Raw genomic sequence first — 25,024 nt, 5'->3', positions numbered from 1 at the left:
TCGCGTGGAAATCTGATTCCCAAGGTGGCAGTGCTGGGAGCTGGGGCCTCATGGGGGGCGATTGGGTCCTGGGGCACGTCCCTTGTGAATCACGCCTTCCTGTGGGGTGGCGAGTTCTCACTCTTTGGGGAATGGATTAGTTCCCTCGAGAGTGGCTTGTTGAAGAGCCTGCTGCCTCAGTTTCCCTCTTGCTTCCTCTCTCACCATGTGATCCTTTCCTCTTTCTGCCGTGAGTTGAAGCAACAGGACACCCTCACTGGATGGGCTGCCGATCTCGCACTTTCCAGGCACCAGAATCATGAACCAAGTAAACCTCTCTTCTTCATAAATTACCCGGTCTCGGTGTAGTGTTACGGCAACACTAAACTGACTAAGACGGGGGCTACAGGCAGAGGGTAGGGCTGTGGGGTGGGAGCGGGCAGGGTGATACCCAGGGCATTTCACCACAGACCAGCTAGCAACCGTGACAGAGCAGCCTGGAGGTCCCCTATTGTTCCTGGGAGTTAACCCTTCTTGTGCTGGGGAGGTCCCAGGGGAGGACTAGGGCCACTGAGGCAAAGGTGGAATACTGGGGGTAAGGGGAGGTTGGTGTTTGGGGCAGCTCTGCTTACCAATCTGCAGGGAAGAGTTTCAATATCCTAACAACAGGTTTAACATTTTGGTGCTTACCAGCACGCTGGCTATTGGCCCCTGGGGATAGCAAAGGCTTCCAGAAGGTGGTGACACTGAACTGAGGCCTTGAAGAGCAGATATGATTTTCAGAGGGGGTTTGGGAGGTCTAGGTAAAGGGGTAACTATGAGGCAAGGGACAAGGATGGGGAGCCAGCAGGGCAGGTGCCTGCAGGGAGGTCACGGGTGGTGTGCCCTGCAGTGAGGGTGTGCCCAATGGCCAGTCCCCTGCATGGTGACAGTCTTTCCTATTTGGCTGTGGCCACACAGCCTCACCAGCTGCCAGCTCAGTGTCTCTAGGTCACTGTGGGTGATTTTGGACTTATTAAATCAAATCAGTACAAAGGGTCTGAGCATCAATGTTGTTGTGTTGACTGAAGTGGAGGAGTTACCTACATAGCTCCCGGTAAATCAAAAAGCAGATGTCTTTACACCCTAGAAGTCCACTCAGAAGCTAAAGCAAGAACTGACCCAAACTGCTGGTGTTCTGCTAATTTTGCCAGGACGCTTCTGATCATTAGCGTTAAATATGGTTCTTTCTGTGAAAGATCACATGTGTTTGAAAACCAACATTTCTAAAAGTTTGATTATAAAAGGGCCACTTTTCTAACCAAAATTTCTCTGCAGGAAAAATGTCAATGCAGATTTGTTTATAAAGGCTACATAAGTGTTATTTCCTATGAACCCCCCTCAATCATAACATGCCCCCAAATTGTAGGTTTCCCGTGTTTTGTCTTTGAACATCTAAAACTTTGCAGAAAAGTGAATCCTTTGCAAGGTCTTCTTCTGTGCTCAGGTATCAAGAAAGATAATTTCTTTTCTACTTACTGCAGAATGGTTCTCTGATAAGATGGCCCGGGAGAGAGAGGGCATGTTCAGGCAACATGGGTAGCAATGGCGTAGAGTCCCAGAGCTACTGCGCCCCGGCTCCTGCGTTTACCAGCTATGTGACCTTGGGGAGGTTTTCTGACTTTTCTGAACCTCAGTTAATAATTTCCATTTTGTGGTGTTTTAAGGACTTAATGAAATAATGTAAGTAACATGCCCAGGTTCAAGTGCCCAGCACACAGTAGGTGTGCCATAACTCTTCCTTTCTTTGAACCTAGTTAGTTGCCCTTGCTGAGGAGGAGAATTCGCGAAGGAGAAGAGAGGCGAGTGCTTCAGCAGGTGGGGTCTAACCGCTGTTCTGCCTGGACCCCGTGCAGCCCAAATCCCACTGTTTTCACACAACACCAGCACCCCGGGCTCTTCATACACACTTGTCAGTGCTCTCCGGCCAGAGCGAAATGAAAAGCTTGCAGATGGGGAGGAGCCTTCTTCACAGATGCCCTGCAGCCAAGGCTTTGTCAGCTCTGGCAGGGGGCTTTGCAGCCCTCCAGGCCGCTGTCAGCTGGGTGTGGGCGGCGCCCCTCCCCGGCAGCACCAGCATGAATCAGCAGCTCTGCGGCAGGGACGCCGCTGTCTGCATGTCACCATCCGCCAGTTGGCCAGGCATGCTGGGATCTGGCATCACAGAGATAAGGAACCGCAGGGAATGGCACAAACGAGGCGGTCGGGGGAGTCGCTGGCCAAGGAAGGAGGGGGCGGCTCAGGGAGTCCGGCTGCACCGCGTGTTCCAAGTGAGAGCAGTCCTGGGAGCATCGGCTAAAAGTCTCGTCCCTGTCCTCGTCAGACATGCCATGCTCTTCTTTTTTATTGAACAGACTCCCCTGGCAGTGCCTTTAACAAGCCAGTCTGTGCTCACAGCCACCATCTGTCTATCCAGGCTCGCATGCAGCCGTGCCTGCCACTGGCGTCCCCCCGCCACTATGTCCCCCCCCCCCAGCCTGCAGCATCTGCTCTGCACCGGCAGCATCGCCCCTTCAGCTGCCCCCCTTTCCCACACCCACCACCAAGTGCTGGGCCCTCCACACCCCAGCCGCCTGCGCTTCCTACAGCTGCTTAGCAAACACCTACTGGCTATAAGGCGCTGGGCACAGGGAAGTCACCTGTCCCTTGGGAATCCTGTCCCCCCACCCACCCCTGCAATGACTTCTGCTCTGGCTTCTCTCCCACCCAGACCTGAGGAAGGACTGGGGCACTGGTGCTGGCCACTAGGAAGAGAAGCTGGGAAGAGCCCTTGGCAGGGGGAGCCGGCTGGTGCAGGGAGTTCTTCTGACATCTGTTCTGTCCTGGCAGCTGTGACTCCTCGGAGCAGAGTCAGGTGTGACAAGCATCCTCCTGGTCTAAGCCCCTTGTGGGTGCCCCAGATGCCCCTCCTTTCCCCACACACGTCTGCACACCCGTCAAAGCAAGCACAGCTCGGGGCTTGGTAAACAAGTGAGAAGGCTGGGAGGGGAGACTATCAGGAGCCAAAGAGCGCTAGCGTTTGTTCGACTCGATAGAGGGATGCGTGTATTTCTTTTCCTTTTTTTTTTTTTTTTAAGATGACAGGTAAGGGGATCTTAACCCTTGACTTGGATCTTAACCCTTGATCTCGCCCTGTGTAGGGATCCGAACCCGTGGCCTTGGTGTTGTCAGTACCTCACTCTCCCAGGTGAGCATCTAAGAGATGAGTTCTTAGAGAGCACTTTTGTTTCCGCCTGCTTCATGCCTTTCTTCCATGGCTGTAATTGTGGAACAGGGTTCATTTTGTTTTGGGACTCCTCGAGATTTTTCTGGTAGAATAAGGTCCGTGGCATTTTCCTTTTAGCATCAGAGAAAGTAGAAAGCAGGAGAAAGGAAAGCAATGTGAGCGGAGTTGGGCCACACGTGAGTTAGTCCAGTTGGCACAAAAGGAGTCGCTGACCTTTTGATGCATATCGCCCGTGTACACGCACACACATGCAGAGCCCTGCTTCACTATCCTGAGCTCCAGTCTCATCTCCTGCATTTACTATAACTAGGGACTTGGATTTCAGAAACACACTCTAGTCCCATCTTGTCCTTTCCTACCCTCCCCTCTCTTTTGCAGGAGAGTGGGTCTGTGTCCTCAGGGCTTAGTGGCAGAGATATAACACAGAAAGTGTCTTTGTTTCTGTCTTCCCAGTAGACTTTGGGCACCTCAAGGCCATGGATAACCCCATGCACTGTCGAGTTCCCAGCACCTGCATGGTGCCTGGCACGAAGGAGGTACTTCATGACTACCTGTGCATGGACGGAAGCGTTTGGGGTTAACAGTCCCTAGCAGATGCATTCACATGTCACACATCGAAGCAGAGGCTGAGCTACTGGCTGGATTGCTGGTCCTCGCTAGTGCTCGGGCTAGCCAGCTTGGCTGGTCTCCTGCAGACTTAAACATTTGCTACCGTGTGTCCAGCCTGTGGTCGAGACAAAAATCAAAGGGTTAAAATGTGGACATTTTAGCCCACTCGTTGTTCTCATCTGCTTTCAAAGTTCCACTTAAGATACTCCATTTAATATATTTATTAGAAATAAATGACCTTGGGTGAAGCCACATGACCAACAGGTGACCACAGAGCTAAACCTTCAGGAAGGGTCGTATGGTTGAAAGCCCGGAAGAGATATTTGTGCAAACAACACCTTGACCAGAGGCCATCTTGCTGACTAGTCACGGTCCCTGACCGGGTTCTCTGTGGAGTTGTTAGAGGGGATGGGGGCGCCACAGAAGTGGGACTGAACAGGATGCCCACTGGTTCCAACCACCCTGAAACGCAGCTCCAGCACTTCATATTTTCATCGCACCACCTGGCAGGTGGCCATGTTGGAGGAAAACCTTGACTCAGGGACTCCTGATTGTTTGTCACCACAGAGCCCATGTAGCCAGAGAAGTGAGAGCTGCCAGACCTCGGGTTGCAATGTCCTGGATCTCAGGGTTGCAATGTCCCGGATCTCAGAGTTGGATTGCCCCAGATCTCAATGCATCTTTAAAGCAGTTCTTTCTAGCACTGGGTGGTCTCACACAAAGGTTGCCCAGTTGGCTGGAAGTGCTGACTTCCAGGCTCATGGGACTGGCTGTTTCACTGAGTGAGTGACTAGGGGATCCTCATGATTGGCTGCTTGACCAGACTGTCTCTCTCTGTCTCTCTCTCCTCTCTCTCTCTCTCTCTCTCTCTCTCACACACACACACACACACACACACACACACACACACACACTCAGACACTCGAAAAGCTTGGCAAACTTTCAACCATAGAATGTGATGTGGCGACAGTGACCCTACAGTAGCTAAGAAATGGCCATTTAGTCACCGCAGCCTTGCAGTTATGGATCACTCTGTACTGTCTATGAACATCTTCCATTTTCTAGACATGCTTGTATCTATATGGATCTGTTGATGAATCTAACTCATCAGTAAATCCTGTCAAGTCTACCTTCAAAATAAATCCAGAATCAATGACATTGGTATATTTTCTTGTACATACTCTCTTAAAGCTGTTGCCATCCACACATAGAAACCTCTGACCTGGGAGACTCAGGATATTTATAGCTTATGTTCCCTGGGGGCCTGTAGACATATTTCAGTACTAGTTTCTAGGCTCTCAGCCATGAATGAGTTAATTCGTAAATCTCAGGCACAGCAGCCATTGAGTAGTGCTGAAATAAATGTAACCAATGGTTATGACTGTATTGTATTACTAAAGCATGGTTTAGAAAATGGATTGAATGACAAGGGACATCAGTTGCTGCACTTACTCTGTGATGACAGTAATAGCTATACATCATTGAACACCTGTGTGTCAGGGTCTCACCTCTGTGCATTTGTACACGTTTCCACACATTATTCATCTTTACAGGAATACTACCAGATAAGTACTTGGAGTATTTTCCTCATAACATAGCTGGGAAAACTGAACCTCAGGAAGGTAAAGCATCTTACCTGAAGTCACACAGCTGGGCCATGGTAGTGCCTGGTTAAAACCAGGACTGTCTGACTCCATGCAGTTCTGCCAGGGGAAGAAAATCGGGTGAAGTGTCTTCAACTTGGAAGGTAAAAGTTTCTACCTTAATATTTTAATTCGTTTCTTACTAAATGTAATCAATATCAAGACCTAGGCCTATTCCTAATGTCCAGAACTTTAAGGCTGGAAGATGTGTTAATTCAATAGAAAGACAGAAATGTCTCCTTTGTTCCTTTTGATCATCGAGAACAAACACTGTTTTTGAGGCAGAGCCTCACTGACGTTCCTGAAGCAAACAGTGAAAACGTGCTGTCAACTGCTTTTTAAGAGTGGCATTATTAGAAAGACACTATAAGATATTTTTCTAATGAAAAACAGAAAAATTGAACACAATAAAAATCACTTATAATCTGGCCATCCAGCAATAACTACCGTCATTTTTCTCTGCTTCACTTTTTTCATAGTTATAACCATGCTATAGACCCAGCTTTGATTCCTGATCTTTTAAAATTTTAGCATTACACAGTAAGCATTTTCCCAGCCATTAAATATTCACAGAAAAAAAATTTAGTAGCTCTAAATCAGGGATTGAAAAACTTTGACTGTAGTGAGCTGGACAGTGAATATTTTAGGCTTTGTGGACCACAACTGTTCAACTCCTGCATCACAACCTGAGAGCAGCCATACACTATGTGAGTGCACGAGAGCAGCTGTGTGCCAATAAAACTTTATTTACAAGAGCAGCTGGCAGAGCAGATATGGCCTGAGGACAGTAGTTTGCTACCTATGGTATTGTATATTGTGTGATATGAAGTGGAAATCATAACCCAATGCGGCGGCATTTACACGGTTTGCAGTGATCTAGCAGTGATGGAAGTTCAGACTCTCAAGTTCTCTACACCTGGAGATCCACATCACTGTCACAGTTGCCATTTCCTTTTAGTAGCAGATCATCAAAGGCCAACCACTGAGACCCACCTGGGTCTCGTTGGCTCGAACCATTAATAGGAGATGCACGTCTGAGGATGTTTCCCGACCAGACAGCTGGGACATTCGCCATCATAGACTGCTGTTTCAGAGTCTGGGATCCCCCTCTTGGCCGTAGAAAGTCATCTTCTATAACTCCTTCATATTGCCACAAATTATTTTTGGAATGAGTTCAGGTATACATGTAATTTTTAAAAATAATCTTAACCTACCAGGAACATAAGTTTAGTTCATTGGTGAAGATTTTTTCTGTGGTGTGTTTTGTTTGCATCTAAAGGCTGTAAGCAGGGAGAGGACAGAAACAAAGGGAGGTGGGGAACATGGAGGACGTCCCCGGCTGACAGGAGGAGCAGGGAGAGAGGGGACCTCCCACAGCCTGAAATCCACGTGGGCACACCTGTCCTCCGGTGGGAGGGCGGCGGTCTGGAGGGCAGTTTGCTTTCATGCTGTCCAGTGGCAGGAATTCCCTTCTCATTTACAGCAGGAGAAAGCGAGACCATCCCAGGAGCCAGGGAGATTAGATCACCCCGTTAGGACTCTCAAGTAAGCCCACGCTGAAGAGCTGAATATGGGAAGGAGTTTAACAGCAGCAGGACTGAGGCTCGGGGCAGCGCTTCTCCAGGCCCGGGCCCTAGATGCGAAGTGCAGAAGCGCCACACCTGCAGTGGCGGTGGCCCTGAGGACACTGGGTTATCCTCAATGACAGCAGGGCTGCAGCTAGAGGCCTCCGGGGTGGATGCAGCAGTGCCGGTGGTCTGAGAGCTGCCATGGGATGGTCGAAACTGTGACATGCTCACGTGTGGGATGGGCCAGGCCTCTTGGCCATCTTTCTTTCCACCAGTGAGCAAAGGCTTCCCAGGAGCCCCACCACGTGTGCAGCCCTCGCCAGGCCTGTGAGTCACACTGGCCAGCCCTGGACCACACACCCACCCTGGGGCTGGTGACCAGCCAGGGGATATGGGCTGGGCTTTGTCACTCATGGTCATCCCCCAGGCCCAGAAGAGGGTCACCTGTCCCTGAGTGTGTTGCCCTCAGAACAACATGGAGAGTCTGTGAAGGGAAGAGGAGGACGATGGCTGTGGGGCAGGCGACCCTTGGGATCGGGGACGGGGCCTTCTTATTCGTTAACTTGCTGTTACCAGCCACGTGTTTCAGGGCAAGTCACTTCACGTCTCTGAGCCTCAGTTTGATTATCTGTAAAATGGGGTACCTGTTCCTATGGGTTTAGAATTAGAGTGGGCCTGGCACATGGTCAGTGCTTTCTAACCCATGCGGTCCCAGTGCGCCGGGCAGGGCTGCAGGGTTTGGCTAGGCACTCTTGCAGAGATTTTCATGTTGGGTTTGTGTGAAAGTGAAAACAAAGCCCAACGAAAAATGGAGACGCTAAACTTGACAGGTCTTTTTCTTCCCTGCATGGGGGAAGAAGCTGTTGCTTTTTAAAGCAACCTTTCTTGGTTCTGTGCGATGGGGCAGGGGCATGGCTTATTGTCCCTGCGCTGGGCCACGTGAAGCTTCTGCCCTTCTTGCTCCGGGCATCTTAGTTTAGGGCCATCACCACACAGTCGTCCCCAGGAGATCAGAGAAGGCTGCCGACTGTCCACATCACTGACTTGGTCATCCATCCCGTTCATCAAGGAGCATCTTGGCCAAATCCAAAATTAAGGATGGATAAAAACAGAATCCAAATCCACTAGAGGAAAAGCTGTTCCTCTGTCTCCCATGCCCACTGCAGCCCTCTGAAGCGCTGGCATAGCATGGGCACAACTGGTTAGGAGCTCGCACCAAGCAGCCCCCAGGGACCCTGGAGAAGTCTGAGAGTCCCCAGGGTGTCCCACCAGTTGGTCGGCCAAACTGCTGCCCCGACCCAGCTTTGGAAGATCCCCAGCAGCCACTCAAGCTGAGGGCTGAATGAGACGACAGTAAAGAGTTGCACAAATCAGCTGTTACACAACGGCAGGAGGGCTTAGTGAGCACAAGCGAGGACGGTCACCTGGCCGCCCTCGGGATGGTGATTGGAGCATCTTCAAGACCCTTAACCCCCCTCCCCTGGTAGCCTGGTGCCCTCCCAGACTCCTGTCCTCTCTGGAAAGCAGGTGTCCCTTGCCTCCTGCCCACCATGATGGCAGAGTCAGCAGGACCTGACCTCTAGCTGAAGGTGTAGGGAGGTCTCCCAGGTCCACGGCTGTGACTTCACTGTGTTCTGGAACCATCCCCTGAGGCCTGTGGTGTGGGAGATGACTCCCATGTCTCTTTCACAGACACCCTGTGCTCCCCCTCTGTTTCAGGGCTCCAAAGTCCTGGCCAAGAAGGAGCTGGCTTACGTCCCCATCATTGGCTGGATGTGGTACTTCACGGAGATGGTCTTCTGCACACGCAAGTGGGAGCAAGATCGCAAGACAGTCGCCACGAGCCTGCTGCACCTCCGAGACTACCCTGAGAAGTACCTTGTACGTATGCACCAGAGCAGCGTCACCCTAATGACTTCTGCAGGGCTGTGTGAGACCACAGGAGAGGGTGTGACCACGGGGCTGTGTGTAACCTTGGGACCCCATTTAACTGTGAGTGACCATAGGACCCTGTGTGACCTTGGGACCCTGTGTAACCATGGAGCTGCGTGTAACCTTGGGACCCTGTGTATGTGTGACCACAGGAACGTGTGTGACTGGGGTGCTGCACGTAACCTTGGGATGATGTGTGACTGTGTGTGACCACAGGACCCTGCGTGGACCCAGTACTGCATGTAACCTTGGGACCCTGTGTGACCACAAGTAACCACAGGACCCTGTGTGACTCCATGTGGCCCCAGGGCTGCCTGTGACCGCAGCCTTCTGCTTTCCAGTTCCTGATCCACTGTGAGGGTACACGGTTCACGGAGAAGAAGCACCAGATCAGCATGCAGGTGGCCCAAGCCAAGGGGCTGCCCAGCCTCAAGCACCACCTGCTGCCGCGCACCAAGGGCTTCGGTGTCACCGTGAGGAGTTTGAGAAATGTAGGTAAGGAAGATCAGGTGTCCCTGCGGTCCCCCCTCCATAAGGAGCATAAGCCCAGCAGCTCTCTGATAGGCAGTGCTCCCCAGCGGACATGTGGCTAGTAGTTCGGAGCCGTTGCTAGATTAGGTTCTCCAAGGGGATTCAGACCGAGAACAAATGACGCGTGCGCACCTGGCTGGGCCTGGTCCAGGTGTGTCCTGGCCCACACCGCCCTCTGCTGCTCGGCAGCGGTACTGCGGCTGTGTGGAAGGTGCTGGATCCCGCAGGGCGCAGCTGGGTGCACCTGCCCCACGCCGGCAGGCGCCGGGGAGCCCAGTTGGGTCTTTCGGGCATTTCCAGCCCATGCTGGTCTCAGCTGCCTGCAGCTGAGGAACTCTGCCCTGTGGTCTGTCACAGCTGCCCTCTGAGTTTGCGGCCCTCGGTTACTGTAGGTAAGAAGAAAACAGCAGCGAGACCTTGCCTCCGGCCGCCGGTCACCCTTCTCTCCTCCTCGCAGGCAGCCGCCCAGTCCCCGCTGCCCTGGCCGTCCGGGCGCACGGCCTCCTCGGCCTCCCTTCTCTCCGCCTCCGGAGCCGACGGACGAGGGGCCCCGAGCTCCTTCCTCCCTGGGCCCGCCTGGGGGATTTAGCGGGGACAGTGCGGGTGTGGACAGGCGGGTTGTCGGGGAGTTCCGTGACCCCAGCCCCACCCGGCCTCCTGCAGCGACCTCCACAGCCACGGGTGATGAGTCTGTACCTTTAACAAGTCCCCAAGCGACCCATCCATTTCTGGAGCTGCAGCGGGGTTTAAGACCCCCCGAGTCGGTGCCCCCTGCCCCACCCCTGCAGACCCAGGCCCTGACACCAGCCCTGCTCCTTTCTGGTGGCAGCAGGAGCTGGATCCAGGATGCAGATGTCCCCTTCGTGTCCCACCCAGACCCTGGTCCTGCCGACTGACTGGTTTCTTCTCACCCAAACGCTTCCCTCGCTGACTTCCCGCCACTTCGCCCAGTCACGTCCCAGTGTCCCCTTCAGTCCTCACAGGGCCCTGCAACCAGCTGTCCCCCTTAGGGAGAGGAGAGAGAAGCAGGTTCTGGAGTCTCAGCAGCCTCCTCCTCCGCCCCTGCCTCCTGAGGGCCGACTAGTGTCACAGGCGGCGCTAGGTGCCTGCAAGTCTGTCTCGCTCTGGATTCAACCCCAGGGCCAGAACCCGCCTGCTCCCTGCCACCCCTGCCTCTATCCCTGACCCCAAGTAAGCAAGGCCGCCTCCCCCCATCGCACATCCCCCCCTCCACCCCCCAGACACACACTGCTCATGTTCTGCACTGCCCAGCAGGGTCAGTAGTGTGGGCTCTCCGATCAGGAGGCCTGGCATTGAATCCTCTTTCCTCTGTTGACCAGCTTTGTGGCCCTGGGCAAGTGACCTTACCTCTCTGATCCTGTCTGCACATCGGTAAAACCTGTTAGGGTGCAAGGAGGAATCAGTGAGAAAACATGTATAAAAGACTCAGCATCGTGTCTAGCACATAATAAACACCTAATGAAAGGCTGGCTATTGTTAAGAGCCACCTGCCGACCCCTGCCCATCACACCTTCCCCCGTGGTGGGGGCGCCCCTTCCAGTTCTGCTTCTCCCCGTCCTGATCCATCCCCTCTGGCTTTGACCAGTGAGACTTCTTGACTGAATGTGGCCTACAGGCCACAGCGGGCAAGGTGGCGGCTCCTTGCTGCGGTCCATGTAGAAGTCAGCGCCGTGCCCAGGAAGAGTGACAGCTGCATACGTACAGGTCGTGTTCCTTATGCCAGCGGTGTAGGCGCCTTGCCTGTGAGCATGTCTCTCCAGGACCCAGTGAAGCCTTCTTTTTCTTTTTACTTTTGGTTCACAGATAAGGAAGTTTGGGCTCAGAGAAATTAAGGAGCCTGTCCAAAGTGATGCAGCCCATATATGGCGAGCTGGGGCCAGCAGGTGCTCCCGATCATTCTGGTGGGCTTTGCAGTTAGAGTCAGGCCCAGCTCTATCATTCAAGACACTTCTCTTGGGCTTTTCCTCTGGAAAATGAGGGAATTTTGCAAATCACTGGTTTTAGGCTGCTCTCTTTCTGTCCTTGTTTAGCCAGAGCAACCCTACTTCTGCTGCCTGCAGGGAGTCCCCGTGTGAGAGCAGCTCTCAGGAGAGGAAGTTTGAAAGCCACTGAACTCGGGGCCCTGCCCCCAGGCACTCCTGCAGGCCATCAGGAGGGACCCCTGCCCACTGGCAAAGACAAAGGCCCTGCAGACCCCACATGGCAGTCGGGCAGCAAGTAGAAAAAAATGGATGGCAATTTTCATACTGTTTTTTGAATCTTGGTTCTTCATATTCCCAACCAGACCAAATCCCTTTCTGCCTGTCTTAGCATTCTCCACTCCTTTATTAAGTCATTGCACGTATTTATTGCTCTGTATAGAGCCTGACACCTAACTGAGAGCTCTACACACGTGCAATGACTATATATTGAGCACAATGTACTGTGCCCTGCAGTAAGTGCCTGTCATCTGTCATGTGGGCAGCCATGTGACAGAGACCCCATGAGTCCCTTCTCCAGGAGGCCTAGGCTCGAGGAGTGGGGGGTGGTGAGTAGCCTGTCCTGTGCACCTTTGGGAAAAGGTGGTTCTGGGATTCACACCCAGCCCGACCCCAGAGGCCTGTCCTTTCTACCGTCCAGTCCTGTCTCACACTCAGAGGCTGTTTCCACTAGCAGTTTCTGTATCCATCCCCTCACTCGTGTGTGCACACATTCTTCCACCCTTCGATCCGATCAGCACTTACTGAGTTCAGGCCAAGTCCCATGAACTTTGACATGACTTCCAAGACACTGACAGGCAATCTCACCGTTGGGTAGACTCGTTAAAATCACATATAATTCTTGTTTCCCAGCCATGTTCCAACTATCTATAATTTAATTCCTTAAGGAGTTTCCAGTCAGTATCTTATCCTGCTTTTATAGTGATCTTATTTTTCTAGGGTAAAAACGCTCATAGAATGGTTATGCTGCTGTAGCTTAGACACATCCTTACATAGTATACTTTGCAGCAATTTATCCTACCATCCATATTTATTTAAATATTGGCATTGTTCACCGTGACAGGCTGTACATATGAGAATGTTGCAAATCACTGTCGTGGAACATCTGGATTTGACATGGCACTACTGCTTTAAAACCGATCTGACCTCAGTAATGACTCTGTTTTCTATTACTAAGTCATAGTGGGATTTTCTGATTATAAAAGATGATACATGTTCAATGTAGAACATCTGGACCATATAGAAAAAGCACAAAGAAGAAACCTGTAATTGCATCATTCCTAGATAACCAGTTAAGATTTGATTATTGTCTTCCAATGTGTGTATCTACGAAACAAAATTGGGTTCACACGCTATATACTGCTTTGTATTTGTTTTATTTTTTATAGTTTCAGCTGTATATGACTGTACACTCAATTTCAGAAATAACGAAAATCCAACACTGCTGGGAGTCCTAAACGGAAAGAAATACCATGCAGACATGTATGTTAGGTAAGCTGTTTCCTTCCCAGAAAAAGAGTGCTCATTTCAAAGTATATAAATCACAGATAACCTAGAGACCCTCTTCCAGGGATATCTGGTTAACATTTTCTTATCTGCAGTCTGTTTTGCATTCCACTTGGTTATAGTCTGGATTTACATTATGAACTCAAGAGACGCAGCCTCCTATTGTGTGAATCAGCTAGTGAGGCCTCCTCTCCTCCCAGCTACTTCTTAATCCTCTATTATCAGCTTTCTTATCATAGAGCTCAGGCTGGACAAGGGGAAGACCATACTTTATATAATCATTTTGAGGTTGAGTGTGATGAGATTATTTTACCGACCCCTTTTCTTGGAAGACCGATCTGCTATGTAGAAGAAATACAGATACATGTTTATAAGGAGGTCTAGAAGTGCATGGAGAACATTTTTGCAGTATTTCCCTTCTGTGTTATTATTCCAGGCTATTGATGGTTTTATTGAAAACACTTCCAGAAGATATTAGACTGTTCTCTTCACCTGTTTACTGACTACAGACAGGATCTAACACCAGTCCTCCAGAATGCCACCAAGATCAGTGGGAAACAGACTTAAAAGATGCTGCAGGTGGTACCACACACAGTGATTGGTGCTTTAAAACCCATTGTGACATGGCTCAGGGATGGCATTGGTTTCTTACACTGTAGGTCATCTTACCTGAAGGCTAACCAGGAAAATCTGAAATGCCCACTCTTACAGAACTAGTCAAATGAGATAAGGAGACCTCCCAGGAGTAAAGTGAGCTTTTCTCCCCCAAGTAACTTTGACACTTGGCAGGAGCTCCACTTAGTAGCCAGCAGGGCTCAAGTTATTTGGGGAAACTCCAGAGTGTAAGGTTATTTCACCTGCCCAAGGCCATTTTTCTGCTAACTGCAACTCTTTGAAACATATGCAGGAATCAGGGCTCACACAGCCAAAACATGAAACTGTCAAGTTCACTCTCATGGTCTCAGAGGAAGATTATTAGTTATGCTACTCAGTACACATCTTTTCTTATTGTAGCTGCCCGCTAAAAATGCTTGAAGCATTTTCCTGTACATACTTATACCACAATAGAAAGTACCAAAGCATCAAAGGCAATGTCAAATATGTCATTGAAAAGAATAAAATTGCCTAAATCCCCACTACCCAAATAAAGAAATAGTCTGCAGCCTTTAGAGAGATGGTTTCCAACCACAGTAGATCAGAAAGAGAGAAAAAAAAAATGGGGTATTTGTGGAAGTATATATAAAGACAGAAAAGGTGAAAGAATTATTTCCAGAGGGGTTTACGGGGTAAGTTTTAATTATGTGAAAAACGTACCTCTGTACAAGGCTGCCTCTGAAAGGAAGCCATTATTCTAATGGTGGTGGCTCATTATAATCTGTTATCAGATGAAACCCATGGTTACTCTCTTAACAGGCTATAGTGTGACAGATACATTCTCAAGAGGTATCTTCTTACTAAGACGTTCCTGGGCCACAAAAGGCAGTAAAATGACCCATGAAAAATCATGACAGATGTGGACATGGGCAAAATCAGGTGTAATGAGCATTCCTTGAAACCACAAGAGCCAGCAAGCTGAGAACAAGTAGAAATACAGTACATAAGGAACAGAGAACGTGGAAAAGGGACTTTCCCCCTTGTTAAGGATGGCTGTTTGCAAACAGATGAGGCCTAAGCCCCGGCTAGTACCTGCCCCCAGAGCCACCCTGAGTCCCCGAGCTCTGCTGTAAAGCAACTCAGGGGCCCCTGTCTGAGCCCCAGAACTTGGGGAAGATAACCTGTTCTTTCCCATCCTGAGGAAACTTTAGTTCCCCAACATCCACATCCTTCGATCTGACAAAACCCTGATAGAAGGTCTGCCTCAATGCTGCCCAAGCGGCCAGAGGTATCATTTGATGGGAGGTACTTTGCCATTACCAGTAAGTAGTTGCCTGGCTGGAGAAATTACTAGCATGTTATCACCTATACGGAGATTCTGCCCATTTGCAGTCTCACGTAGAAATGTAGGCAGTGCTGCCCTCTGTGACAGAGGCGGATATCAGGTTTTGGGCACCTTTCTGTGAAGTGGGAGGGAAGACGGAATGAGGCAGGTGTCCTCTCTCCTGACAGTGTCTCCATGTCATGGAACCAGGCCCTTGGTTGTTCCTACACAGGCCATGATTGCATTTTGGCTTATATTTTCCAAATATGGATGTGGAATTTGCCCTTGTTCTATCAGCTGAATTCTCTGCTCATGTCTGTATTAGTCCCTTTCTGTTGCTTATAACAGGAATACCTGAAACTGGGTAATTTATTAAAATATATATATATCTATTGCTTATAGTTTCAGGGGCTGGGAAATCCAAAGTCCAGGGAACACACCTCGTGAGGGCCTTGGTGGCAGTGGTGACTCTACAGCAATGCAGAGTATTACATGGCAGATGGCTGGGGAAGAGAGAAAGCTAACCTTCTCAGTTACTCTCCTTTGAAAGCCATCAGAACCACACCCATTACTCCATGAATGGATCAATTCATTCATGAGGACACAGTCCTCACAATCTAATCACCTCTTTAAGGCCCCACCTTTCAATTATCATAATAGGATTTCCCGCCCTCTTAACACTGTCACTGTGGGGATTAAATTTCAAGAAGCTTTGGGGGGACACTCAATCCACAGCAACCTCCTCATTAATTAGATAAAATTGGATAAAAGCCCAAAATAGCAAGCATTGTCATTTTGAAAGTGTACATTGGGGCATCTGGGGTTGGCTTCCCCCTGGCTAGCTGCTCTCTGCCTTTGCAGGCGGATTCCACTGGAAGACATCCCAGAAGATGAAGACAAGTGTTCAGCCTGGCTCCACAAACTCTACCAGGAGAAGGTCAGTGCATCGAGGCCACAGCCTTCCACTTCACATGGGCTGGAGAGTGGTGGCTAGCCCTGATCCATTGGATATGATCTCAGAGCACCAGTGACTAATGATCCTGGAGCTGATGCTCTACTCGGCAATAGAGAAAAGAACACAGCAAAAAAATAATTTATTTTGGTGGCTGGCCGGTAAAGGAATCTGAACCCTTGAACTTGGTGTTATCATCACTGTGCTCTATCCATAACTGGCCAGTCCTCAAAATATTTTAATGGGGCTGGGACTTCACCAAAAGAATGGAACCATTTTATATTGTAGTGAACCAAAAAGGAGGTAATGTCCTCAACAGCCCGTGACCCCATTTTCCTGCCTCTGGTGCTAGGGCACAATATTCTTGTGGGGTGGGTGTTCTCTTTAGCAATGAATGTTGTCTTGACTGCTTCTGGATGAACAATTTGGTTGTCAGTCTCATCTCAAAACATCACAGGAATAGGTGCCCCCACCCTACTCCTGCCCATGGCCCAGTCCCTAGAGCCCCCTACTTGCTCTCCTCCCAGCAGGGCCTTAGCTTGCAATGGTTTCTCTCCACCAAAGACATATGCAGGGAAGGGGATATCTAATCATTACTGCCCTAAATACTTGATCTTATGGAAGGAGAAAAGTTTCACTTCCTCCTGGTGAGGAAGGCATTTTTATGCCCAGGTCTCACCAGCCAGTACAAACTTATTTCTGATTCATCATGCATTTTAAATCCAAACAAGTCATTACCTGGAATCAAATATATTCTGTAGGATTCTGATTTCCTTTTCCTCAAATTCCACAGATACAGGCTGGCTGACACTTGCTCTTTCTCTCCATTCCTCAAGGGAAGATAATCACCCAGGACTTTTGGGGACCCTCTCTACAGCTGAATAAAAATTTTAACCCTACCCTTGAGCAGGTGTTAGGATTTTGGTTCCAAATCCAAATTTCAGCCCAAAAGACTTGTCATCAGATTAACTAGAGAAGCTCTTAGAAATATGCTCAGTTTTTGGAATCAAGATCCTGATACTCTTTTTTCTGATACCTTTAAATCGTCACTACACAGAGCTGACCATGTAGGTCTTCTCTTCTATATGGATTATGGGCATAGCTGTCTGGTCTCCTCCTACAAATCCACAAATTGCTAATAGTAAATATGGACTAGTTTACCTTGTCACCAGTGCATGGAATTGTGCAGATTCCTGGGCCTCCTCCTCAGCGATTGTGACGCAGTAGGTGGAACCTAGCAATGTGGACTTCTAGGAAGCTGCTTCTGACACAGGTGGTCTGAGGCCTGAAGCTTTATAACAAGACTCCAACTGATTGAAGTTTTGTGCTGATACACATCTGTGCCCCAACAGAGAAACACAAAACGATATGAATTCGTTCCCGCTGGTTCCATGCGGAGGCAGTATTTTCCTTGTGCTGCTTTCTGGTTTAATCATTGAGGCAATATAAAAAATGTGGCTTTTAGCAAAAAGAAAAGTGTGCTAAGAAAAGGCTTAAAAAATGAATCCTTTTGTAAAGAGTCACACAAACAAATTTACAATAAATGTGGCCCCCAAAGCCATCTTAACAAAGGAGATTTTTCTGGATGGCCCATACATTCCTGTCTTCCAGCAGGAAAACAGTGGTTAATGTGCAACTGAAATAAGGACACCACACCATTCCTTCCCTTGACTTCTTCCTCTAAACTACACATGCATTTAATGGTGGTCAACTTGGTAGATGACCGAAATGACCATCTAGGCCAAAGCTCTTGTGCTACTGATGAGGAAACTAAGCCCCAGTTTTCTGGCTCGTTGATCAAAGCCAGATGCAGGAGGGCAGGTCCTTCCTTTATGCCGGGCAGCTCTGGAATGACAGCCCGGTTCTGAAGTCAGGCTGTCTATGGGTGGGCCTTTTCCCCCTTTGGGACTATCGCTGACCAGGAAGTGCAAGTGGGCGTGGTCCCTCCAAGCCGAATGTCAAATAGATGTAAAGGGACCTTTTGCGCTATGGTATCATTTCTGTGTCAGCCCTTTTTCAAGAGCCTAGCTCTGGGGCTTTACACGCCAAAAATCCAGGTGCCCACCAACCTTGTCAAAGTGGGATTCCACTTTAAACATCACCTTTTTGGATGTATGACATGTGTTGAAAGACAATTCTGTTGACTTTGACCTCAGGATTTTAGGGCAGCTGTTCTCAGACTGTTCAATTTCATGGATAAATAAAGTTTCTGCAAAATGTGGGAGGAAATGGTAGGCAGCCGGCATTTTCTTCTGTCCAAGCAAAGGCATAAATAAGAAACCCACCATCTACCACTGACATTTTAACACCCTCTAAAACAGGAAGGGCATAGTCTCTGAAATCAGTCATCCTTTCAGTTACACCAATTTGGGTTTATGAAAAATGCACAGTATTTCTTACAGGTCAGCATTTGCGACCTCCTGCTGGTTGAGGGTGTGGGCACAGTCTCCTCTGGGACAGTAGCAGTTCCCAAATGAACTTGACCTGAAGCTGAACCGATAATCCCAGAACCACTTTTCTGAGGAGGTCACAGTGACCATCATGGTTTCTCAATCATGTGGGTTCAGCAGGTTCTAACTTTTCATTTCCAACTTATAGTACTGCCCTGGGTTGTAATTTGAAGTGTGCTGAAGGGACTAGAAATCAACCATTAATGGTGAAAGAAAGTGACATTCAGAATTGTCTAGTGGGTGCAAGGTGTCCATGGAGGCCAAGGTCAGAGCAGCTGTGTGGGGTGCAGGTCTGGGGGGTGGGGGCCTGTTTATCTTTAAACCTGTCTTAGTAGTCACTTACAATAATCACTTGATCCTGAGAAGGAAGGAGGATTGAGAGAGAATGTCACCTGGGGTACTGTCACCTCCCAGGAGCAACATCCTGCAGACCCCACAGCGCTATCGTCCATGCAGCTTGAAGCACGGCCCCCAGGAAGCTCCACAGTGGCAGATGGGGTGGTGGCTGGTGGCTGGGGAGCCTTGTGAGACCGACATGTACCTGCGTGTTGAGAGGCCAGAACGACAGTGTGGTGTGTGCCCTGCATGAGCTCGTGGGCTTTCCCGGCTCCTCCCTGATCGTGGGTCAGGTTTCTGTCCCCGTTCTACAGGGCCAGCATCGGTGCAGGATTCCAGTTCCTTCTCCTGCCAGCCTGTTCAGGAGGCAGCCCCGCCCGTGTGACAGAGCAGGGCCTGTCCTCAGGTATAGGCTCCTGGCCGCAGGCAGGTAAGGCCCAGCCCGGGCCAGCCTGTGGCCAGAGCGCCAGCTCCTCCCTTCCGCCTCATGACAGAGCTGCACTGTTCTGCCTCTCCACGTGTCCCTGTGGGAAGGGGCCACCGAGGGCAGTACCGAGAAGACACAGAGGCCTGCAGAGCCCTTCCCTTCAGATGACACAGACCCCCAGTTCTCTGAGCTTCCCTCGGGAGCAGGGCCTCAGCAGGGACCTGCCTGCAGCCCAGTGTCGTGTCTAAGGTCCCCTTCTGTGTCCCCCAGGACGCCTTTCAGGAGGAGTACTACAGGACGGGCACCTTCCCCGAGACCCCCCTGGTGCCCCCGCGGCGGCCCTGGACCCTGGTGAACTGGCTGTTCTGGGCCTCGCTGCTGCTGTACCCCTTCTTCCAGTTCCTGGTCAGCATGGTGAGCAGCGGCTCCTCCCTGACGCTGGCCAGCTTCGTCCTCGTCTTCTTCGTGGGTAAGTGGCGGGGGGAAGGCACAGGATGGGCTGTTCCATATGGGCCAGGGCACCTTATGAGGAGAAGACGCTGCCTGACAGTTTACAGGGAAAACCGCTTTCAGGACGAGTGTTCAGAGACCCCCAGAAGCCCACCTGGAAGGAGGTTCAGGGCCTCTTGCCCTGTCAGCTGGTGGCAGATGCGGACTGCTCTGCTCAGGATCATCATTGCCTTTTCTCCTGAGAAAGCCACACGTGGTATCTATGGGCATGAACAGGTGGCTTCTCCTTGAAAGCAGCCGGATGCCCCTGTGGGGAGGCTGGCGTGCTCCTCCCTGCTCACCAGGTGGCCTGACATCGAGTGGAGATGCCCGTACCTGCATCTTTTCACTGATCCACTGGCTTTATTTGACCAGTGTGTTTAAACTGTTGCTGTTCCCTCTTCGCACCAAGGCTCTGTGCACACTGCCACTTGTTTCTGAGGTGGGGCAGCCGTGGCACGGTACCTGCCTCTTGCCCTGGGCACAGGGGACCTGTGCTCCCTGAGGCTGAGAGACTGGGGGGAGTGTCCCTGTGAGAGTACCCATTGTCTCCCTGGGGCTGGCATCCTCTCCCGAGGCTCTGGATAGCCTGGCCAGGGTCTACCCTGCTTTTCTGAGACCGAGGAGAATGGCACGTAGCCCAAGGATTCAGAGATCCATGTGCTTGTTTCAAGTGGATAGATCTGTTATTTCCATGAAATAAAGATGCTATATGCTCACTGTAAAAGACCCCCAATAATATAAAAGTGCAAAAATTGAAAGTGTCTCAGGACAAAATCCTCCCCTTTGAGCCTACTGCCCAGAAAGATCCATTATTGACAGTTTGATGCACCAGCTCCAATCTCAAACAGACACACATATATAAATTCATATAATTAGGATTTTCTTTAACTCGCTTTTTCACCTAAAAAATCATGACCACCTAAACAAGTCACAATACAAACCTATCCCATTCTTTTGGATCAAGCCAACCAATTCTAGACTTTACAGCTGCAACAAGCAAACTGACTCTTGTTCCAAAAATTGACCCTACTATAATCTTTTTTTAAAATTAAAATATACATTTAAATGTTAAAAATTAGAATATTAAAGCAACACCCAACTCCTGTTTAAAAAAAAAAAAAAAAAGGTTCAGAAAGAAGATGGAGAAGAAAACATCCCATTCACCAGAGATAGGCCCGAGGACACCCCAGTGCTGCTGACAAGGTTGGCCAAGGGTCCTAGGGGAGCCACAGTTGCCAGGGCCCCCACAGGATTGGGACAAACCCGGCCTTTCTGCCTCAGTAGCAGGGAGCCAAAGACCCTTCAGTGCCCTCCAGAGAAAGCTGCAGTTCCTTAAAGATGAGAGAAGCTGGGCACAGGGCCTAGCCTAAGTATGTAGTGAGCGCCAGAAAAGAGGCCTGTGACTCTACCAGGGGAGTTTACTTTTTTGCCCTAAGTTGTGTTGTGTTTGTGTCTTCTTCCTCTTGCAAGGCCATTGAGCAACAGTCCAGGTTTTGCTCACTTCTTTATTCTCTATAATATCATCATTGCCACTGCTAATGGCACACTTGACCAAGTTCTAATATTGGGCCAGGGGCTCATCTCCAAGCCTCTTTAGAGTCGGCCCCAAGCAGAAGTCTCCCCGTTTGGAAGTGCCTGGGTACTGGCTGGCCGGACTCCCCATCCCAGTCTGCTCCATCTGGGTCTGAGTAACACTGTACAGACCACAATGCTAATGCTTTGTAAACACACTCATCATCATTTGGGAGATCTCATTCACTTACTTATCTGTCCGTTCTTAAACATGTGTTATAAACAGACTCTTTGCCGGGACCTGTGTTTGGTGCTGGGCACATCAAGGTGATCAGGACATGGTCCTTGCACCCAAGGAACACACAAGTCTGCCCTCTCCAGATCAGGAGCTTCGACTGTAACTTCTGAGCGCTAGGTGCCGTTTTCCTGTTTCCTAGTGGTTCAGCTGGGCTCCTGCACTTTCTCGGCTGTGGGGCAAATCTGGCTGTCAGAGGAGAGAGCCCTCAACAAGGGCGGAAGTCATCCACTGCTCCAATGCTTGCACCAAAAGCAATTTTGGAATTTGCTGGCCACTAAACAGGCACTTGGGTGCTCGCATTTACCAGGTTCCTGGCATGTTTTTTATAAAGCTGAAAGTGCCCTGTAAGTTACTGCCCTGTATTCGCAAAAGAATTCTCTGCCTGGGGGATGGGCGTGGGAAGCAGAGGAATTCTGTAAGCTCGTGATCAGCTGTGTATGGGGCTTGGCAGATTCTGCTCACCTCCAATGTCCAATGATGAAAACCCCCCAACAGAGCAGCCCTGCTCTGTTCCTGTTAGTATCACACAGATGTCCGTGCTCCAGGATGACTGTAAAGCTGGCGTTAGGAAATGGCGCACAAATTCGCTGGCCCCACTGCTGCTTGTGATTTGCAGCCAGCGCCGTCCCAGGCTTGCTGGGCAGGTCGCCCTGGAGCCTGCTCAGGCTCCTCCCGACCCTCTTCCCTTCCTGTTCCTGCAGCTTCCGTGGGAGTTCGATGGATGATTGGTGTGACAGAGATCGACAAGGGCTCTGCCTACGGCAACATCGACAGCAAGCAAAGGCACAGTGACTGACTCGGGGATGTGTCGCCATCCAAAGGGAACCTTGGGGAACTGGCGGCCTCTGTACATCCTTCTTAGTGGGACTTGGTAACGAAGGTTGGGTGAGCCCCTGTTGGGAAGAGCAGAAGTCACAGCCTCTCCAGCCACAGGGTTTGGTCTCAGAGCCGGACAGGGAGGAAGATGCTCTTAAATCTTTTTCGCATGGGCTTTAGTGGGTCTGGTTTTCTTTCTTTTCGCGCACGTGTGTGTGAGGATGGATGTGCGGCTGTGAGCCTTGTTCTGTGACCGCTCGGAGGGCACGTTAGGCTGCAGGGGAGGGCAGGGCTGGGGAACGAAGGGGAAAGTGCTCCCTTCCATCCTTTGGTGCTGAGTTTCTGTAACCCTTGATTGCCAGAGATAGAGTGAAAAAGTGCTTTAGGTAAGAAAACTAAATTATGCCTCTAAAAAAAAATTAAAGTGTTTGTCTGGGTCATCTGTGGTGTATGTTTACACAGACTGCTCCACCTCTCCATTCCACCCTCTGCCCTGGGTCTTGGCATCCGGACAGTGCAGGAGGGAGCTGAAGCCTTGGGGTGAGGCAGCCTCTGCACACCAACAGCTCAGAGGCAGAGGGTGGGTATGCCCACACAGTGACACTCCCTGGCAAGTGACACAGAGGCAGCCTGGCAGCATTTGCGAGAGCCGAGACAGCAGGTGCCAGGAGACGAGCTGAGCACTTGCCTGGGACACGGCATAATTGGTTTCTCAGGCTCAGTGCAGTGAAGTCTCCGGACCTTAGTCTTGAAGGTCTGCCCAACTTCCTAAAGAAAGTGATCTTGACACTGTGCTTAGAAAACATAAAAATGAAGCCTGGGCATTCTGCAGCGATTTGTGAGATGACCTTACATCTACTGTTCATCCCAGCAGCAACAGGAGAACTTGGATCCCCCCAAACAAACGCAGGTTCAGTTTATCACAACACCTTGCCTTTTCCCAGCACACAAAGCTCATCTGCAGCTACCAAGGAGCCAGGTGCTCCTCTGGCCAGGGTCAGACTGGAGCAGACATCCATGGAGAACCCCCAGGGCTCTGCTTTCCTTCCGGGCTTCTCACTGGCTCCCATTTTACTCCACTAGAGTTCTGCTCTTCAGCATCTCCAGTGGTCTTTGGAGTAATGGCTGATGGGAGACTGCTGTCAGTCAACAGAGGCCAAACGCAAAACAAGAAGGGAAAATCAGGCAGTGATGTTTTTGAATGAGAACAATTAAATACCAAATAGTATGTCACCCCAGGCACCTGGATAGTCAGGCATTTGTGAGCATGACAATTAAACAAGACAGTTTTCTCCTTGTGTCCTCCTGTTTTGCTGTGGTTATATAGAAGGGATGGGCTCTTCATACAAAAGTAGGCCAAACTTTATGCCAAAGGCATATTCTGTTCAGAGTCAAGTTCTTAAATGTTTGCTCTTTTATCACTACTAAGTGACTAAGTGTTTACCAAGCATGACTGAACAAGATAAGCCAAGAACCTACAAAGAGAGTTCTAGAGAAGCTCTCTTTGCTTAAGGGACAATAATGTATTGCTGATATTTGAATCTGAAGTACAAAAGGTAAATTCTGGCTTACTTGTGGGAAGAGAGTATGGGAGAGCCCAGGGCCTGAGTCTACACTCGCTGGCGTCCCTGAAGGTGGGGTTGATGAGCCCAGTACATTTGCTCACCCTCCATATGGCCCAACACACAAAGCACAGAGATGCATGGGCAAAAGCACAGGGGCGCTTGGAGAGGCTTAGGTGTGTCTATCTCTTGCCATTTGTGAGTATACCGTGGTGGGCTGCACCTGGATTCTAGGGCCATTCCAGGCTGGGGACCTGAGTAAGACAGCGTGAGGCCCCTCTGTCCCTGGTTTCTGAGTTACACAGTTCACCTGAGCACTGCAGCTCATCCGCTGTGAGACTTGGGCAAGCCATTCTACTCGCAGAGCCCAAGCTTCCCCATCAGCGCAATGGGGATGATAATACCTACCTCTTGGGTGGTTTAAGGGATAAAAAGAGGCACACTTTAACAGTCCTAAAGCACTAAACAAACAGGACTGAAAGATTAGAAAGCTGCCTTCGTGTTGTTCCTTCTCAAAAATGCTCAGAAATTACATTCTTCCATTCAATAGCGGTAATCTAAGTTCTAAAACATATACCCCCCTTCCCCCTCCCTACACCAAGGGCCCACAGACTTTTTTTTTCTAAATTGGCTCTGGTATCAAACACAGAACACGATAAGCAAACAAAGAAAGGTTTCTCACCAGTGCCTTCGGTGCCAAGTCGGAGGAATGCAAGCAAAAGAATTCTTAGGTGAGAACTAGGTGAGCGCTATTTTAATCACCTTAGAACACAAAAAAGAGCGTGGTGTGCTGGGGAGAAGTCTGGAGATAGCTCTCATGTTGTCTGCCCCTCCCATGAGGAAAGATGTTGTCATGTGGTATAGGGACCTGATTTTCCTTCCATCTAGGACCTTGACAACAGAGACAAGCACTGGTACCTGGGAAGACCCTCATCATGTCCCCCCAACTCTCCTCACCTGGGCTCAGTCACACAGAGGCCACAATCTCTTCAGCAAAGAACTGTTTTGGCTCCCAGGATATTTATTTCTCTGTGAATTAAAAATCCACAGAGTTTAAGCCATCTTGTTGTCCCCTAAGTAGAGTATCATGGACTAAGAGCTTCACTTCCTGTCTTTCCAGCCTCTCCATCTTGTCATAGCACAGGTCAACCTGCTGAAAGTCTGTTCTCTAATTCAACGTGGCAGAGAAAAATACAAACTTTTACCGAAATCTGGAGAGCAATGCAGG

At 49.9% G+C, this 25,024-nt stretch overlaps 1 protein-coding gene across 1 annotated transcript in view; it reads left to right on the top strand.

The window, feature by feature from the left end:
- Positions 1-22,246, top strand: part of AGPAT4 (1-acylglycerol-3-phosphate O-acyltransferase 4) — an 86,277-nt gene extending 64,031 nt beyond the window's left edge. The window contains exons 3-8 of the mRNA XM_063097890.1: positions 8,784-8,945; positions 9,338-9,491; positions 12,916-13,018; positions 15,813-15,888; positions 19,387-19,585; positions 22,120-22,246. Coding sequence (XP_062953960.1) covers positions 8,784-8,945; positions 9,338-9,491; positions 12,916-13,018; positions 15,813-15,888; positions 19,387-19,585; positions 22,120-22,214 — 789 coding nt within the window. The 3' untranslated portion in view covers positions 22,215-22,246. The remainder of the gene's footprint in view (positions 1-8,783; positions 8,946-9,337; positions 9,492-12,915; positions 13,019-15,812; positions 15,889-19,386; positions 19,586-22,119) is intronic.
- Positions 22,247-25,024: the final 2,778 nt, after the last annotated feature.

The sequence above is a fragment of the Cynocephalus volans genome, chromosome 5 (assembly GCF_027409185.1).
Source record: "Cynocephalus volans isolate mCynVol1 chromosome 5, mCynVol1.pri, whole genome shotgun sequence".
Lineage (NCBI taxonomy): Eukaryota > Metazoa > Chordata > Mammalia > Dermoptera > Cynocephalidae > Cynocephalus > Cynocephalus volans.
The sequence above is the reverse complement of the archived record's forward strand: the minus strand, read 5'-3'. Positions and strand labels throughout refer to the sequence as shown.